The following is a 19,729-nucleotide window of genomic DNA, read 5'->3' on the forward strand; positions in this document are numbered from 1 at the left end:
AACTGTGGCCGTGACAATACCAGATGACCCGAACATTAAGCGAGTTCTATATGGTCCCCATACACATAAATGTGTGTTATTCGCAGATAAAATGCTACTATTTTTGACCTCTCCCCTTACCTTACTCCCGAACATTCTTTAGACTCTACTTAACTTTGGTAGGATTTCTGGGCTCAAAGTAAATGAGAAAAAAATCTTCTGCTATGAATATTATTATTACTGACTCCAACGAAACGGTTTCATTTTTATCAAATAGCTAAATTTTTTTATGTTCAATATGGCACTCAGGGGATTCTCCTTCCTTAAAAGCATATGTGCAATGATGCACTAGAGATCAGGGTTCTAGAGGGGTATTTCCATTTTATACGAGTTCTTGCTAACTCCACCTAAGAAACAACAACGCATGCTGGCATGGGAGAGGGACCTTAACTGTGCTGAGGACCTAGAGTCTTGGTATCCCAGACTTCAAATTTTTCAAATGCATCTTGAACGTTTCTTTAATAGAAGCCAGTCTTAAAGTACTGACCAGATGGTATCTAGTCCCTGTGCATCTGGCCAGGATGTTTAATACAGCCACAGCAGAATGCTTCAGGGGTTGTAATTTGCAAGGCTTCATGCTTCACATTTAGTGGGAGTGTCCCAAAATTAGGACCTTTTGGAATCTGGTGTTTTCGATGCTCTGGAAAGTAACAGGGCTCTCTATTAAGCAACAACCGAGTCTAGCCTTATTTAATGACTTGCCATCTGGATGGCCACGTCCACTGAAATACCTAATTTTCTTTATTCTGCTAGCTGCTAAGATTGTTATAGCAGGGGCATGGAAGACTACCTCAGTATCCTTTAGACAATTGAAACACAAAATCTCTTGGATTATGGCTCATAAAAAGATTGTAGAAATTATTAAGGAAGTACAGTAAGCTGTTTGACCAGACCTGGAAGCCTTGGGCTAACTATATGCATGTACCCCTGTCCATGACACCCGGTGCGGTATAAACATGGGACCCATCTCCTTGTATCCTCTGGATTCTCATTTCTCCTGATTCCCATCTTCCTTCTTCCTTTTCTTTGTTCTGTTCTTGGACCCCTTGTTGTCCTCTTTTGATATTCATTATCTTATCTTTGTTGCTATGTTATTGATGGTGACCAATGGTATTTTGCACGGATCAGGAGTTCCTTAAGAATAACTTGTTGCACAGCATGCTCAGTAGCAGTACCACAAGCTGCAATAAGCACTAACATGCATTTTTGGGTTCCAGTTATTGGTACTTGGTATTAAACTCAGGTCTCTTATCTTATGATTGGGATTTTGCAACTACACTCCTGTGTTCTGGACTTATGCTACATCTTGTTTTAGACAATGTGATATTGTCACCATGTTGTTTTTCTATGCTGAAATGAATAAAAAATTTTGAACGTAAAAAAAAAAATGTCAAAAACATGCAAAAATGAAAACCAAGATGCTTTGGCAACCTCTCCGGATCTTCATCACATTGTAACTAAAAAGGTAAAATCCAAAAAGGTTCTTCTTCAGTGATGCCTTTGAAGTTTTCCCAATTCACTCTTCGCTTTGTGGTCAGTTAGCATAATGCAGAGGAGTGATTGAGCACAGACATACAGTTAGTAAGGTTGACCAGTGCTCGTCTAACTATTATCTTCTCACACTGCCAGGAAAGGAGATACAATTGTTAAATGGTTTAGCCCTGTCTCATTTCAAAACTGTATCCTGTTTTTCCATTAGATTGGAGTTCTTCTAATATAAATTAAGTAGTAAAACTCATGTGCTGGAAATAAAAATTGAGTATTTCATTAATAACCCCTGCTTTTGTACAGATTATTTTCAGAAGGTGGCAATTTTTCTCCTGATGAGATTGAAACTCTTCGTAAGAGGCTGCATAAAGCGTCAGCCACCATCACTTCATTTGAGGGCTCCATAATGGTGGACCTGGAGGGGCTGGAGTCGTTGTGCTTAGAACAGGTAGATCTGGAGTAGTTACACATTTAGAAGTGAAAAGATAGGGTCTTTGTCAATTTGCTCTTATACACAATGCCCGTTATTGTGTCAGAATGTTCACCTCTGTTGAACTTCTGAAAAATTAAATGAATAGCCTCCAGAGATACAAGGTGGTATCAAATGGTTTTGAGACTGGTTTTGTAACAAGACAACAAATGGCACCGGAAGCACTGACCTTCATAAGTTAGTGTGCCAAAAGACATTGTGTCCTGTTTACCTTGGGAGCTTTGCAAGTAGTGCTATTCTGACCAAGTGAGTTACCACTTCTGCTATTTCATCATGGACAGCAAGTTAGAACAAAGAACAAACGCGAAAAACTGAATGCTTCATGAAGACATTGCACCCTGTCACCGAACTCTCCTCACACGTGAGTTTCTCGCCAGAAACAGCATGATCTTACTTCACACTTTGGTGTCCTTTTATGAAACCGAGATGAGCAGTGATCCTGCTGATCACAGCTCATTTCCGATCTTTATTGGTTTATGAAACAGAGATGATTGTTGGAGAACATGTTCTCCGCTGATCATCTATACACAGGGAGAATCTGTCATTGACTGACACAGAAATGGCCAGGTTATGAAGCTGCGATTTCCGCACTTCACTGGTGATCTGGGTCAGAATTCACACTCCCAGATTCACCAGCCTGGAGGTGGTGAATCGGGGAAAGAAGACAGAATTGGGGGAGAACTGAGGGGGAAAAAGGAAGATTATCGACTTCCTTCTTCCTCGTTCAGACCCCCCAACACAGTAATCATGTCCCCCTGCCATATTTATGTATATATATATATATATTTCATGTGTGTTGTATATATATATATATATATATATATATATATATATATATATAAAATGTATGTGTGTGTGTGTGTGTGTATGCAGTATATATGTAAATTTATGTAGGGGGACTAATTATTTTATTAACATTAGTGGAGGTCGAACGCACATGTACTCAGCAGTGATTATCTATCACTGCTTTTTAAACGGTTTCTCGTACTGTAATCTCGCTTTGTCTCACGAGATTACAGGTGGCCCATTCACTTGTACACAGATCTCGGCCGTTCTCCGAGGAAAAACTTCTCCTCTGATCACCCTGTGACAACTGATGTTCACCGCTTCATAAAAAGGGTGCCAGAGGTGAGAATTTTCCCCGGAGAACTGCAGAGAAGTGAACGGTGAAAAAAATTCACATTTTCATAAATGGACACCTTTTCACGCCATTGCGGAGATCCAGCACGAAACGCAGAAGGTGCTTGACACGTTTCGAAAAGAAGACTTCCAGGACACATACCAGCAGTGACAGGAACACTGGGAGCGCTGTATTGCTGTGCAAGGGGACTGTTTTAAAGGTGATAGTGTGTAATTGTAGATAAATAAAGTACTTTCTTGTAAACAGAGCTGGTCTTGAAACCGTTTGATACCACCTCATATATACAGGAATTTATGGAATGACCTATCATACTCACCTAAGATGGATGTCAGAGTGGATGGAATCTGTGAGTTGAATAGCCCATTGGCTACTTGAATGTTTCTCAAAAAATCTATTGCTGAATTATGTGTAGATGAAAATCTGAGTTCCCAATTTCTCCCACTTCAGGTAGCCTTAAAAATGGCTTACACTTCATATTGAACCTTTTATATAGATTACATTGCAGCAGTGCTAGTGTCAGACACCAACCTGATGGGGACATTGTAACTTAAATGAGTGGACTTCTTTACCATGGATGAAATGATAGGAAATGCTGCAGCATCTTTGGGAAGAAATCGAAGGCTAGTTCCTCCCCATGATGCTGGCTATATATTACAAATAAAGTTGAAGGAAGATTGCAAATCCAAAAACTGGCAGGGAGATCTTCCTGCTCAGTGATTTTGTCCATGCAATAGAAAAATATAAATTTAGGTACACTAAATAGGTAAACTATTAGGTTACTCTTTAAGCATGTTTTAAATGTCTGATACGGAAAAAGGGGATTCCTTTACACAACTGGCTTCCTTCCCATAATCCTGTAAAAAAAACACTGTACACAGCTTCTCCTCAGCGTTCTGCTTCAAAGCTAATCTAAGTACAGTGAAACTTTCTCAGGTTCTGCAACATGATGGGAAATGTTACACATACTGTATATTTGTGAATTGTTTTATTTTTTGGGAAATAGTTTTTTTAGATAATTTCAGTACTAACTTTAAAAAGACTAATTCAAGCCAGTAGTTTGTTTTTGGTACTTCCATTAAGACTTTAAAGCTGAATTTCATGAATTCAGCTCCTTTGTAAAAAGTTAAGGCGCACTTTGAGTTAAGTCCAAGGAGGTGCATGATATATCCTGGGTTTATCTCTATTATTTACATCTGACAGTTCTATTACACTCCTGGAAGACAGCTTTTGCTATATTTTAGGGTGCCTGAAACTGATACTTCACGTTCAAGCATCTTCAGCATTAGAGTCAGGGCAGGTGCTATGCCTGCCCTTCTCCTTCTTCTGCCCAATCACAGAAACCTTTGTAATATGTGAACTCTTTCACAAACTACAAAGGCTTCTCTGAATGGGCAGCAGTTTGGTGTGTATTGCTAGAGAGTTTTTTTTTTTTTCTTGGGAGAGTGCATGTGATCAGCACAGGGCCAATCAGCACTAGCCAGACAGAGGGTTAGGGATCCTGCAGCCTCATAGGACAGTCAGAGTAGAATTAAAACTCCTCCTACAAGCTTTGACCAGACACTGATAGAAGTCAAAAGAATGCTTTATACTGCTGATGAAAAGGGTATTTAGCAGTTTATATTTACTAAAATAATTTCCATGTTTTGTATACTTTGGGAGACCAGATATAGTTAATGCAGGGTCCTGGGTTTAGAAACACTTTACCTCATAGTGTGCCTGCACGTTTTACAAAGCTGCTGAATTCCGAAAATTTTACTTTAAAATGGTCACCCATCTTTGGCTTTCATTTTCTTGTAGCTGTTTGCATTGATTGAGTTTTTCTGCTTCTTAGATGTAAGGCTGCTCAGGCAAGTCCCTCTTCTCTTAATGTGTCATGTCTTTGTGTTGTTTTTTCCTGAAAACTTTTAATTGACATCCTATTATTAAATGTGCAAGTACAGAATATGTGGCTGCTGTATTAATAAAGGATAATAGCAAATACTCACTAGAATGTCAATACAATATGCTTTCCTTATCTATAATGTTTTCTTGTTTTTCAGGCCACAGAAGTTGTTAAAAAGTATGAAGACAAATTTCATAGTCTAACAATGGACACGATCTTCCTAGAGAATATACAGAAATTACTGACGAATCTGCAGGTGAAGATTAAAGCACTGGTAAGTGGGGTTACTAAGTCAACTCTGCAAACATTAAGGGAGATTTACTAGGACTGGAGCAGACAGAATCTGGAGCAGCCGCTCATTGAAACCAATCACCTTCTGGCTTTCATTTTCAAAGCTTAATTGCACAAGCTGAAGGTAGAAGCTGATTGGTTACTATGCACAGCTGTTCCAGATTCTGTCTGCTCCAGTTTTAGTCAATTCCCCCAATATATATATATATATATATTTTTTTTTTAACAGAATAAACCCAATATACAATAAACCCAATATACATATATTAAAGCCAGTCATACATGGGTTGAATTCCAAAAGAATTTTCGTTTGAAGTTTGCATCATTAGAGGGCTGCAGCAACGGCCGAGTTTCGTGCGGCCATGGAGTTTGAATAATCAGGCATGTTGGAAATTTTTAGAAAAATAAACAAATTTCTAATCAATGATGGGAGAATCGTCGGAGAAACATAACAGAAAAATAAAATGTGCATGAGCTTTGACCCGGAAAGAAAAGAAGATTCCTGGCCGCAAAATTTATTTTCTGTAGCAACATAAGGTAAAAATTGAAGGCTTGGTTGCTCGAATTTCCAAATTAATGGTGGCACCATTGGATTACAAAACACAAAAAATTTCTGATTTTCGAAAGAAAATTTGTTTGGAATTCGACCCATATATGGCCTGCATACGTTTTAGAGGGCGGACAGAACCAGCAGGAAAAAGCAGCAATCTATGCATGTAACCAGATGTGTCCCCAAAATCACTAAAGCAGAAGGGGGGGTTAGAGCACAGAGAGTATAATTTATTGCTGCTATTAAAAAATAATCCAGCAATTCAGACTATCCCTGCCCATTTAACCACTGGCCTGCGCTATGCTGTAGAAATGTATATATGTCTGTGCTCGGATCCTAAATAGCTTACACCATTTTTTTAAATGTATATTTAAACACATATATGGTATATACCAGGGATTCCCAAACTGCAGCTGTTGCAGAACTACACATCCCATGAGGCATTGTAAAACTCTGACATTCACATACATGACTAGGCATGATGGCAATTGTAGTTCCTGAACAACTACAGGGCCTTAGTTTGGGAATCCCTGGTATATACTGTATATATATATATATATATATATATATATATATATATATATTTATATAACGTACATTAGTATGATCTGATTGTCTGTAGGTTGTGACCAGCAATTCTCAGAGCCAGAAGATTAACTCTTATCTGGAGCAGCTACGGATGAAGATAGATGCCTGTACCAACCCCAACATGGATAAAGAAGTATGTTATCAATATGCCATTCTAATAATTTAAAGGTGCTTGTATGCCCAGGACCCCTGTATAGGGTAAGGAGCTTATGACTCCCTACAACCTCTGATAAAAAGCTGCAACAACCTTTTATCTTCCTCTTGACCAGCTATCACTATTGACGATGCAGACAGTGATTTAATTTTGACAGTGAGCTTACTGCTGAACTGTAGCCATCACTACATGTTCCATAAGGCATGGGGGTGTACCAGTGGCTCACAAACATTTCAATTCAACCTAGAATCTGCTATAAGTAAGTCAACTGGAAATTATTTCAGATAGAAAGATTGGAATACACAGATAATACATATATTTCCCTTAGTGTTAATTAGGGTAACTGTTAGTAATTTGAAAATGAAAACTTTGGAATACACAGATAAAAAATACAGCTATCAACATAACTAAGCAAGAAAAATAATTTTATTGGAGTGGCTACAGATCATCTTTAACAATCTTTTTTTTTCAACCGAACAATAACTCCGCTTGACAAGATTTGTGCAGATATGCAGTGGGGTTGATTTATGGGCTGTACACACGATCCGAAAATCATTCGAAATATACCGCTTTCTAAGTGATCAAACGATAATCTGATCGTTAGTACAGAGCTTTTGAGAGCTGATCTCGACAGTTCATCCAATATTATTCGATGGTGCAAGTACGAAGATTTTCCTCGTACAATACCAGATCGTACGATTTTCGTTTAATCAGCATAGTTGTCGCCCGAAAATACAATACGAGTATACTACAACACATTACATCACTTCTGAATTTTTATTCTGTCGTATGAGAATTTTCATAACTTTGGTAACCTATTCAGTTTTTAATTGGGACTAGCAAGCAAAAAAAGTCGGATGATCTGTCGTCTGATTTTCGGATCGTGTGTACCGGGCATTACTAAAACGGAAGAGTGTAAAATCTGGTGCAGCTGTGCATCATAGGCAATCAGTGTCTAACTTCAGCTTGTTCAATTAAGCTTTGACCTGAAAACAACTGGAAGCTGATTGGTTTCTATGCAAAGCTGCACCAGATTTTGCACTCTCCAGTTTTAGTAAATTAACGCCACTGCATATCTGCACAAATCATGTCAAGCTAAGTTATTGTTCGGTTGGAAGAAAAAGATTGTTAAAGATTGATGATCTGTAGCCAACCCAAAAAAGATATTGCACTCTCTAGATCAGGGGTGGGGAACCTATGCTTCGGGGGCCGTATGCGGCCCTCAAAGTCATTTGGTCCGGCCCCCTGTGCAGCTGAGTCTGTGTCTCTCTCAACTGATATGTCAGAACAAAGCCGATGTTTCCTGTATAGTTCCTGCTTCGTTATGACAGTCTGAGTGAGTCACAGGCGGAGAGATATCAAATGCACTCCGCCTGTGACAAATACAGGAAACATCACCTCTTCCTCCAGCATGGCGCTGCTACACTTCTCCTAGCCAGCATTTCCCGTCAGCAGCACACACAGCAGTACCAGCCAGAGCCAGCACTACCGGCCATAGCCAGCAGTACTCACGGCAGTACCCGCCAGAACCAGCAGTACTCACAGCAGTAGCAGCCAGAACCAGCAGTAGCAGCCAGAACCAGCAGTACTCACAGCAATACCAGCCAGAGCCAGCAGTACCAGCCAGAACCAGCAATACTCATAGCAGAAACAGCAGTACCAGTCAGAGCCAGCAGTACTCAAAGCAGTATACCAGCCAGAACCAGCAGTACCCACAGCGGTACCAGCCAGAGCCAGCAGTACTCACAACAGTACCAGCCAGAGCCAGCAGTACCCACATTAGGGGTGACTTAATTAAATGTTTGACCAAATATAACAGGCTAATTTTTAAGTTGATAATTTTGTACGGCCCCGAAGGATTTTATAAATACCCAAATGGCCCTTGGCAGAAAAAAGGTTCCCCACCTCTGCTCTAGATCTAGTAAATCAACCCCAGTGTGTCTTGTCAAAATTCTAATTTGAAGACCAGAATGTCTTTGGTATTAAACTTTAGATGAGACATTGTTCTTCAAATTTAAGATCAGATTTAGAATTCTATTGAAGTGTAATGTTGCCTGTTCCTAATGTAATTATATTTTTTCACAATCATTTTTTACCTTTTAATGGTATCGTTGCTGCATACTTTCCTTTAATAATAGGTGGTGACTAGTCAAGATCTATATGACTTTGCTAAAATGATTATGGAAGAAGTCTCCAAGAGGAGCTGCTACTTGTCTTGTCTTCTGGTAAGTCTGTGCATTTAATAACCAAACAGCAATACAGTAGCCAAAAATTATATACGGTATGTTTACTGTTTTACCTGCAAAAAGATGTGTATATCTGTTCAGCCAGTCTTGTGAACCAACTTGGACACATTTGCCACTTCACATTTTTAGGCATTTGACATATGTACTTAACCACTTGCCGACCGCCGCATGACTATTTACTGCGGCGGTCAGCCCCTCACGGGCAAAGCGACGTAGGGCTATGTCGCTAGCCTGTGAGGGTCTAGGGAGCGAGTGCGCGCCGCCGGAGGCGCGCTCCCGCGTGGTCACGGACCCCCCCGCGCGTGTGCCCGGCGGACCCGATGTCCGCCGGTCACTCGCGATCGTCCGTTAGAGCGGGAGAAAGGCAGGCGGCTAATGTAAACAAGCCGCCTGTCATTCTCCCCTGTGTAGGAATGGTGATCATACGGTTCTACTATGTAGGACCGTTGATCACTGTTCCTATACCTCAAGCCACAGCCAATCACAGTTAGAATCACGCCCCTTGGGACACACATAACCCCTCCCTCTCAAAAAAAGTTAACCCCTTCACTGCCAGTGTAATTTTACAGTAACAGTGCATATGTATAGCACTGATTACTGTAGAAATGTCACTGGTAACCCCAAAAGTGTCAAAAATGTCAGTCAAGGGTCCGATCTGTCCGCCGCAATGTCGCAGTCCCGCAAAAAAAATCCCTGATCGCCGCCATTATGCGTTAAAAAAAACAACAACAAAAATGACAAAAATCTTTCCCTTTGTTAGTAAACGCGATAACTTTTGCGCAAACCAATCAAAATACGCTTTTTGCAATTTTTTTTACCAAACATATGGTAAAAAAAAAATTGGCCCAAAATGTTAAAAAGTTTTGATTTTTACTTTTTTTTGGGGGGGAATTTCATATAAAAAAATGTGAAAAATATTGTTATTTTTGCAAAATTGACGCTGTTTTTTTGTTTATAGCGCAAAAAGTAAAAATCGCACAGGTAATCAAATACCACCAAAAGAAAGCTCTGTTTGTGGGAAAAAAAGGACGTCAAATTAGTTTAGGTACAGCGTCGCACGACCGTGCAATTGTCCGTTAAAATTCACGCAGTGGCGAATCGCAAAATAGGCCCTGGTCAGGAAGGGGGTAAAATCTTCTGGGGCTTAAGTGGTTAAGTTCACTGTATCCCAGCTCTACCTCCAGCCTGCCTATAGGCACAAATGTAGGACCTAATTAGCAGGCAGGTGATGCAGCAAAACAGTAAGGTTGAATCAGGAAACTGTAAAACTGAACAAGATAGTAATAGTAAAATCAGGGAGGTGTAGAATAATCTTCCTTGCTGCACAGTGTGGTAGAGGTGTATGCATCAGAGGATTGGCAAAACAAAATTACAAACACTGTAAGAGTTTGTGTGTTTCCAATGTGATTTATCTATTTGCCTGGAGTTGCAGTTAAATGTGAAGACTTTTTTTCATCTTACAGGAGCCCAGTCCTGTCATTCCAGAAGTCCCATTACAAGGCCCGATTGCAGCAGCAGCAGCACGTGTAGATGTCCCATTGCGACAAGATGGCAAATTGGCATTTGGGACCCCTGACAGCCTGCTGAATCCTAGCAGAATAGGAAAACTGGCCCTGGACGATGCAGCACTGGGTGTGATAAAGAACATCATGAAGTAAGTGCAAATAAAAAATAAAAACATCAACTACTGTACAGTCCTTGTATAGGAAAACGTATTTAACCTCCCTGGCGGTATGATTCTTTCCAATTTTAGGTGCTGAAAGTGGTACAATTATTTTGCATGTAATTCTTAAGGACGAGCAGCCCAAACCAACTATTTATATATGATTTTTTTTTATTGTACGTTCTTCTTTATAACATCTCGGGTATGATAAACTTTTAAACACAAATCATAAATTATAATATAATAAATAACTATAAATAAGTTAAAGTATGTATGTGTATATATATATATATATATATATATATATATATAGGATTGTGTCTATGTGAATGCTTGACCATTCTTCCAGAAGCGCATTTGTGAGGTCAGGCACTGATGTTATTCTATCTGGCTGAGGTCAGAAATCTGTGCAGGCCAGTCAAGTTCCTCCACCCCAAACTCGCTCCTCCATGTCTTTATGGACCTTGCTTTGTGCACTGGTCCAAATCATTTGGTGGAGAGGGGATCATGGTGTGGGGTTGTTTTTCAGGGGTTGAGCTTGGCCCCTTAGTTCCAGTGAAGGGAACTCTTAAGGCATCAACATACCAAGACATTTTGGACAATTTCATGCTCCCAACTTTGTGGGAACAGTTTTGGGGTTTTCCCTTCCTGTTCCAACATGACTGCGCATCAGTGCACAAAGCAAGATCCATAAAGACATAGAGGAATGTGTTTGGGGTGGAGGAACTTGACTGGCCCACACAGAGTCCTGAGCTCAACCCGATAGAACACCTTTGGGATGAATTAGAGTGGAGACTGGGAGTCAGGCCTTCTCGTCCAACATCAGTGCCTGACCTCACAAATGTGCTTCTGGAAGAATGGTCAAACATTCCCATAGACACACTCCTAAACCTTGTGGACAGCCTGCCCAGAAGAGTTGAAGCTGTTATACCTACAAAGGGGGAGGGTCAACCAAATATTGAACCCTACGGCCTAAGACTGGGATGCAAATAAAGTTCATGTGCGTGTAAAGGCAGGTGTCCCAATACTTTTGACAATATAGTGTAATTCCGGAAAAGGGCCATGGTCTCATACAGACCTGAGTTTTCTATGATAGTTAATAGGGGCTGTAAATTAGTGAATAGTGTAACTATGAATCCATGGCAAGTTTGACACTGAAGCCCCGTACACACGTACCGATGGTCGGCATACAAATGTTCCTCTTTTCTCCCCGGGATGTCGGTGTCTGTTGAAAAGTGCAAAGACAGCACAAGGACAGCACAAGAATTTTGTCTGCAGACTTCAGCTGACTGCAGAAGTGATGTCATGTAATGGTTAACTTTCCCTGTGTTTTTAATTTTCTGAGCATGCCCAGTCTTGCAAATCTGCGGTCTGTCGGCCGAATTCTGTACTGACAGGCGAACAATCGTCCGTTCTGGTGTCCGCAGACAAAAATTTTCATGTTTGCGCGAAAGACTTTTGTCCGCGGATTGTGTGCAGACATCTGTCGGAGGCACCATACTAACACGCGTACAATCGGCAGATCTTTCGTCCGCCGACGTTTGTATGCCGACGATCGGTACGTGTGTACGGGCCTTTACTTAATCATCACATTAAAATAAGGCAGGAAAATAATTCAGTGCATTTATCACTTCCTTCCAGGACACAGCAAAGTAATGGAGAGTCCCAACAGGAACATATTGATGGGAATCGACAGTCCAACCTTGCAGGTATGATGGATTTAGCAAAGGGGATCTGTGTATCTTAGTGACTGCTAACAACGTATATTTTCCACTACTCTTCACAAAGTCAAAACATAAACGAATAAGTGGATCTTTAAACCCTTTACTATTGAGCAACGCTGTGCTTCCACCAGGAAGACTAGAAAATAAATTGTTAGCAGCTATTATTGAGGACCAGAGTGGAGAAATAGGGTGCTAGACAGAGGTCTCTGCAAACTTAGAATTCAGAACTATGCTGCCATCTACTGTTCATTGTTATGCATTGTCTGCACTAAGCAGATTGGCAAACAGTTTCTTGCAGTAGGAGGACCAGGCGAGGTATATTTACATCACAGCCACCCACAATGTTTTCAGGGTACTCTAAGGGGTTAATTTACTAAAGGTAAATGGGGTTCATTCATTCCAATACACAGTGATTGGGTCTATGGATTTGGATGGACTTTTGTATGCACATATATTTTATTCTCATTGTTATAACAAGGATACATTTTGGATTGTTGATTAGCGTTTTTAATGCATTATTTTATAGGGTTACGTCAAGGTCAATCTTTGGCACCACGTCCACCATCACGACCGAGCAGTGGGAGTATAACCAAAAAGAAGCCTGGTACAGGAAATGGGGAAAATACCAAGTTTGCATCCCCAAGGTAAAACATATATTTTTACCTTTTTTTTCGCCCCTTTTTAACAACTGAAACCACCAAGCTACTCATTCACTCCCTAGTTATTTCTCGCCTCGACTATTGTAACTCCCTTCTCATAGGCCTACCACTTCATAGGCTATCCCCTCTTCAGTCTATCATGAACGCTGCTGCCAGGCTTATCCACCTTACCAACCGCTCAGCGTCTGCCTCCCCTCTCTGCCAATCCCTACACTGGCTCCCAATTGCCCAGCGAATTAAATTCAAAATACTAACCACAACATACAAAGCCATTCACAACTCTGCCCCGAGCTACATCACCAATCTTGTCTCCGAATATCACCCAAATCGTCCTCTCCGCTCCTCTCAAGACCTCCTACTCTCAAGCTCCCTTGTCTCCTCTTCCCATGCTCGTCTCCAGGATTTCTCCAGGGCCTCTCCCATCCTCTGGAACGTTCTACCTCAACCTGTACGGCTATCTCCTACTCTAGCTGCTTTCAGGCGATCCCTAAAAACTCATCTCTTCAGGGAAGCCTATCACACTGCCAACTAATCTGCCATCAGCTCATTCCCTACTCTTACCTCTTGTAACACCTGCCCCACCCCATTAGATTGTAAGCTCTTCTGAGCAGGGCCCTCTAAATCCTCTTGTATTTTATTGTACTATTGTACTGTATATGTACTGTCTCCCTCTAATATTGTAAAGCGCTGTGTAAATTGCTGGTGCTATAGAAATCCTTAATAATAATAATAATAATAATATATATACTGTGTATATGTGTGTATGTGTGTGTGTGTGTATATATATATATATATATATATATATATATACATATATGTAGCAATATTTCCAGGCACTAGGCCTGATATGGGTCTGCCATTGTTACCGGTGAACCTTCCAACACATTTAAAGCGGAGTTCCGGCCTCAAAATTGAAAAAATCGATTTTGGGCCATGTGCTTGCTGAGTGTCACCTGAAAAAGAAATGGATGCTCCCGATTTTTTTTTTTTTTGTTCACTTACTTTGTTATAGAAGAAAATATACTCACCTTCCTTCCACTTCCTCCCTCTGCGGCCGCGGGCCGTGCCGTCTCTTCCGGCTTGCGATGACTCCTGGGAGCTGAACGTCATCGCTCCCAGGAATCGGTGCGCCTGCTCCAGCCCCGCTCATCACTTCCGGTGCAGATGCGGCATTCCCTGCTAAACAGCTTCTGGGCATGCCCAAAAGCTGTGCAGGGATGCCACGTCTGCACCGGAAGTGACCAGCGGGGCCGGTGCAGGGCATTCTGGGACTCTGACGTCACCAAAGAGGATGCAGAAGAGGACGCGCTGGCTTCAGCTGCCCACACCTGAGATGGCAGCGCTGGAGAAGAAATTTTCAAGGTAAGTATTTCTTCTAAAAGGTAAGTGCGACCCGGGACAGTACAGAGGCTATCCATTGTGGAATGTACTAGCCCTGACTGTCCCGGGGGTATTTTTATCTAAATATCACCCCCAAGGCTGGAACTCCTCTTTAAGTTGTGAACCCAGGTGTGAGAATGGAGACAATCACCACTCCGGCATCTTTGGTTTGTTTTGTTTATTGTATTTTGGGGATGGGAGAAGGGAATGAGTGGGATACTCCTCTGGCTCAACTAGGTTAACTGGGACTTTATACAAAAATGCCCATTGGCGCTGTCTTGACGCCAGCTGAATGCCGACCAGCGCTTCCTGGCATTTGGTGATACGGTTATGCTGAACTTGTACTGGAACTTCGACTTTAACTTGTTTGTTAACTCAGAAGATCCAAGACTGTAGAACACTTGACTCCTGACACTCAATTTAGCTCAAAAGTCACTGAACAGCTCCCTTCAGTCCTTCACTGACTGAGGTAGCTCCTTATCACTGCTTGTGCTGCTGCAACTCTTACTCTGTACACTGCACACTGTACACATTAGCTCTTCAGGGCCCAACTGCTGGTGCCCCCTCTACACTTCAGGGTCTTCTGACTAGGTACCCCCTTTACAGCTAGCTGACTCCTGGATCCCTGGAACCTTCTCTGGAGTGGTCCCCTCTACACTTGGCAGACCCCTAGGGGCAGTTCACAGTACTCACGACCTTGGCAGGCTTTCTTGGAACTGAACCCTTCTACCTCCACTGGTCCTCGGCACACCGGATCCCCTTTGCAGCTCAACTCAGCATCCTCTGGATTCCCAGGCAGCCACCCGAGACACCCGATCCTTCTGACAGGAGGAGAGACAGCCGTACTCTCCTTCCTGGGACTCTGCTTCCCACCAAAGACGCTGCGTCATGCATTCCCCTCAAACTTATACCCACTCCCAGAATCCTCTGCGGCAGAATCTACCTTCTGGGGTAGATACAGGCCTGAATGTGTCTCTGATTGGGCTTCCTCCACTGCCCAATGAGAATCCTCTCATGGAGCCAGTGGGGAGACTCCCCTTCCCCTCTCAGCAGACACACACCTGGGAGACATGACAGCCCAGCTGAAATCATGGCCCTGCTGTTAGGCAGCCAAGGCCCACTATACTTTTACCTAGCACCTACCCTGTAGGGTTAAAAGCAGTGTACACTTAGTCCTTTTTCAGTAGCTAGTCTCTTGTTAGGAACCCGAGAATCAATTATATCACATCAACTATGTTATTTCAAATTTCAATGAAATATTTCACTGGTAATTCTACTCACGTTTTGTAAAGAACACTCAGTGGCAGCATCCATTTTTATTGGTTTGTCAGGTCAAAGTGTATGCATAAGCAACTTTTTTGTGTGTAAGTGGAAGGGTTAGAACCCCTGTCAGTTTTCCTATTGTTATATATATCACTGTTGCGAAGATTCACTCCTTTTATGTGTCCCGATCGCTATTCTTAGTGAGACAGAAAGTGTTGGAAACTCCAAAATGAACCCTTTTGCTGCTGCCATTGTACTGACCTCACCCTTTTACAGTGAGTTTGTCTGTCTTGTAAAAATAAAATAACAGTAATTTGCCACCCCTCCTCCCCCCTGTCTGATCCCATTTTTTCTTCCGACATGTGTCCTGACCTTACCTGTCTTTTCTGAATGCTTGGGGCCTCCACCGTGGGTGTCAGGATGGAGAGCAGGGAGAGATCAGCGAATAACCGTTCAATGATCTACCCTGTAAAGAGCGAACCTAGAAGTGTTCAGTTCTGAACACTTCCAGGTTCAGAGCTGTCAATCTCCAATTTTTCTGGCCAGTGAAGAATATGATCTATGTCTATGCTCAATTGACTTCAACAGAGTGCAGAGATGACAGGGGTTACTCTCACTTTCTGTTGCATCACCAAGACAGAGAAGATAGATTTTTCTAATGGCATACAGGCAGAGAGTAACCTTTCCCTACTCTATCCAGGACTAAAATGAAAACATTTTGCCTATACATACACTTTACATAAAGATTAAATTTAACAAAACTAAAATCAGTGTGCAAATTTCAATGATCTGCAGTGATCTGAATTGATCTTGCCTGACCTGTCAGAAATAAACTGGAATATTATTATTATACAGGATTTATATAGCGCCAACAGTTTGCGCAGCGCTTTACAGTGTGGGGGAAGACAATACAGTTACAGTACAATTCAATACAGGAGGACTCAGAGGGCCCTGCTCGTTAGAGCTTACAATCTAGAAGATGATTGGTTGATTCTGTTTTTTGCACTCCGCAGTCCCTTATTCAATGAGCCAATGTGGAAGTTGAAACCTCTGATATTCTTTATTCTTCCTCAGTGTCCGCAAGCTGGTGAAACCCACTCGTTTTGACAAAAAATACCAGGTGTTTGGGGAGAAGAAAGAGGAATCTGAGTAAGTTACTGCAAATGTATTACTGTAGTACATATGTACTGTCTATGTCTGCAGTTGTCACCTAAAATGGATCTGTTCAGCACCTTTTCATTGTAATTTTATTTTCCAGTCATTTTAAAGGCACCCTGATGTCACTTCTGTGGGAGAGCAACAATAACCTGCTGTACTTGGCGGAGGTAAATTTTACAAATTTTATTGGGCTGCCGTAGTTCACTATCGGATTAGCTAGTCCCCAGGGTTCATAATTGGGTGCTTATAGTTGTTGATGCAGGGTCTGTCTTAACTACAGAAGGCTTCTGGTGTAGGAGGTGACTATGCGCTACAATGGGCTAAGTAGTACAGAAAAGAGAGATAAGGTTGGGTAGGATTAAAGTGACAGTACAAATAAAAATGGGGTAGCTGTGGATTGTGTGTAGACATATAGAAAACACAATGACACTAACATACACGCAAGCAATTTATTGCAATGATTAAAATTACACAAGCAAAAAAACGATGACGCTGGAATTATCATCCAAAAGAAGACCTCTATCCCATAGGGAAGAACCTTCAATGGAGCTGGGTGAAATCATGACGGGGTTCGTCAAGTTATGTAGTCTCCAACAGAGCAATCATATAATATCAGTCACTTGATAGTGTGTGTCATAAATCCTGTGGTACAGGGGATTAGTAATCCACAATTACTCTACAATCAACAACTATAGGTTTCAAAGAGTTTATCCCTGGTAACCCCTCTATACACAAAAGGCAATAAGTCTCAATGTAACAACATTTAATACTGGGATTAAAGTGAACCTCTGATTTTTCTATGCAGAACCAAAAAACAGGTTAATTTCCACTTCCCTTCCACCCACCCAACAACATATAATTACATTTCCTTTGTTCCTCTGCCATCTCCTTCCAACACTGGGAGAAGAAGAAGCAGCTCATGTGGCATCACTGGTGCTTGGTGATTGGCCCAGCACTGTCACATGGAGTCACATTCTCCTCCATATTTGAAGGTATCGGGTATTTTCTTCTCTGAAAGCTGAATGGGGCATCGAGAGAGTCCAGGAAAGGTGAGCACATGCTGCTTACATTTCTTTTTCGAAGCAAGTGCACCAAAAAAATCTACAAACACTTTGCCCATCACAACGAAGATTCAGCGTCATATTTACAGTACATAAAGGGGTACAACAGTTGTCTTCCACACACTTTTCCTCCTGAGGCCTAATGTCATACTTTTTGATTTATTTGTTAACAAACCTCTCAGGAATGAGAAAACAATATTCCATAAATGTTTTGGCCATGCGGGGGAAATTAAGCCTGTTTCAGTCAATATGATGCTTGAATGAGACAGGGCTAGCAATTGGGGACCTACAGTATCTCACAAAAGTGAGTACACCCCTCACATTTTTCTAAATATTTTATTATACCTTTTCATGGGACAGCACTGAAGAAATGACACTTTGCTACAATGCAAAGTAGTGAGTGTACAGCGTGTATAACAGTGTAAAATTTCTGTCCCCTCAAAATAACTCAACACACAGCCATTTATGTCAAAATCGCTGGAAACCAAAAAGTGAGTACACCCCTAAGTGAAAAATGTTCAAATTGGGCCCAAATAGCCATTTCCTCCTTCCCGTTGTCATGTGACTCATTAGTGTTACAAGGTCTCAGGTGTCAATGGGGAGCAGATGTGTTAAATTTGGTGTTATCACTCTCATACTAGTCACTGGAAGTTCAACATGGAAGTTCTAAGGATCTGAAAAAAGGAATTGTTGCTCTACATAAACATGGCCTAGGCTATAGGAAGATTGCCAAGACCCTGAAACTGAGCTGCAACACGATGGCAAAGACCATACAGTGGTTTAACAGGACAGATTCCACCCAGAACAGCCCTCGCCATGGTTGAACAAAGACGTTGAGTGCACGTGCTCAGTGTCATATACAGAGGTTGTCTTTGGAAAATAGACTTATGAGTGCTCCCAACATTTCTGCAGAGGTTTAAGAGGTGGGGGTGGGGGTCAGCCTGTCAGTGCTCAGACAATACGCCGCACACTGCATCAAACTGGTCTGCATGACTGTCTAAAGATGATGCACAAGAAAGCCTGCAAACAGTTTGCTGAAGACAAGCACTGTGGACATGGATTACTGGAACCATGTCCTGTGGTCTGACGAGACCAAGATAAACGTATTTGGTCAAGCGTGTGTTGCGGCAACCAGGTGAGGAGTACAAAGACAAGTGTGTCTTGCCTACAGTCAAGCATGGTGGTGGGAGTGTCATGGTCTAGGGCTGCATGAGTGCTGCCCACAATGGGGAGCTACAGTTTATTGAGGGAACAATGAATGCCAACATGTACTGTGACATACTGAAGCAGAGCATGATCCCCTCCCTTCAGAGACTGGGCCACAGGGCAGTATTCCAACATGATAACGACCCCAAACACACCTCCAAGACAACCACTGCCTTGCTAAATAAACTGAGGGTAAAGGTGATGACCTGGCCAAGCATGTCTCCAGACCTAACCCCTATTGAGCATCTGTGGGGCATCCTCAAATGGAAGGTGGAAGAGCGCAAGGTCTCTAACATCCACCAGCTCCATGATGTCATCATGGAGGAGTGGAAGAGGACTCCAGTGGCAACCTGTGAAGCTCTGGTGAACTCCATGCCCAAGAGGGTTAAGGCAGTGCTGGAAAATAATGGTGACCACACAAAATATTGACACTTTGGGCCCAATTTGGACATTTTCACTTAGGGGTGTACTCACTTTTGTAGCCAGTGGTTTAAACATTAATGGCTGTGTGTTGAGTTATTTTGAGACCACAACAAATTTACACTGTTATACAAGCTGTATACTCACTACTTTACATTGTAGCAAAGTGTAATCTCTTCAGTGTTGTCACATGAAAAGATATAATAAAATATTTACAAGAATGTGAGGGGTGTACTCACTTTTGTGAGATACTGTATCTGAATCTTCATTGTCTGCTAATGCAGATCACAAGCAACCTAAAAAAAAAATAATAATAATATAGCCTG

General features: G+C 41.7%; 1 protein-coding gene across 1 annotated transcript in view; it reads left to right on the plus strand.

Moving 5' to 3' along the window:
• Positions 1 to 19,729, plus strand: part of CCDC180 (coiled-coil domain containing 180) — a gene marked incomplete at its 5' end in the record, with an annotated part of 90,909 nt that overhangs the window by 63,411 nt on the left and 7,769 nt on the right. Inside the window, 9 exons of the mRNA XM_082262829.1 lie at positions 1,831 to 1,975; positions 5,198 to 5,314; positions 6,504 to 6,602; positions 8,762 to 8,848; positions 10,333 to 10,523; positions 12,174 to 12,241; positions 12,783 to 12,900; positions 16,633 to 16,707; positions 16,817 to 16,883. Coding sequence (XP_082118955.1) covers positions 1,831 to 1,975; positions 5,198 to 5,314; positions 6,504 to 6,602; positions 8,762 to 8,848; positions 10,333 to 10,523; positions 12,174 to 12,241; positions 12,783 to 12,900; positions 16,633 to 16,707; positions 16,817 to 16,883 — 967 coding nt within the window. The remainder of the gene's footprint in view (positions 1 to 1,830; positions 1,976 to 5,197; positions 5,315 to 6,503; positions 6,603 to 8,761; positions 8,849 to 10,332; positions 10,524 to 12,173; positions 12,242 to 12,782; positions 12,901 to 16,632; positions 16,708 to 16,816; positions 16,884 to 19,729) is intronic.

The sequence above is a fragment of the Pelophylax lessonae genome, assembly GCF_965119305.1.
Source record: "Pelophylax lessonae genome assembly, chromosome: 7".
NCBI lineage: Eukaryota > Metazoa > Chordata > Amphibia > Anura > Ranidae > Pelophylax > Pelophylax lessonae.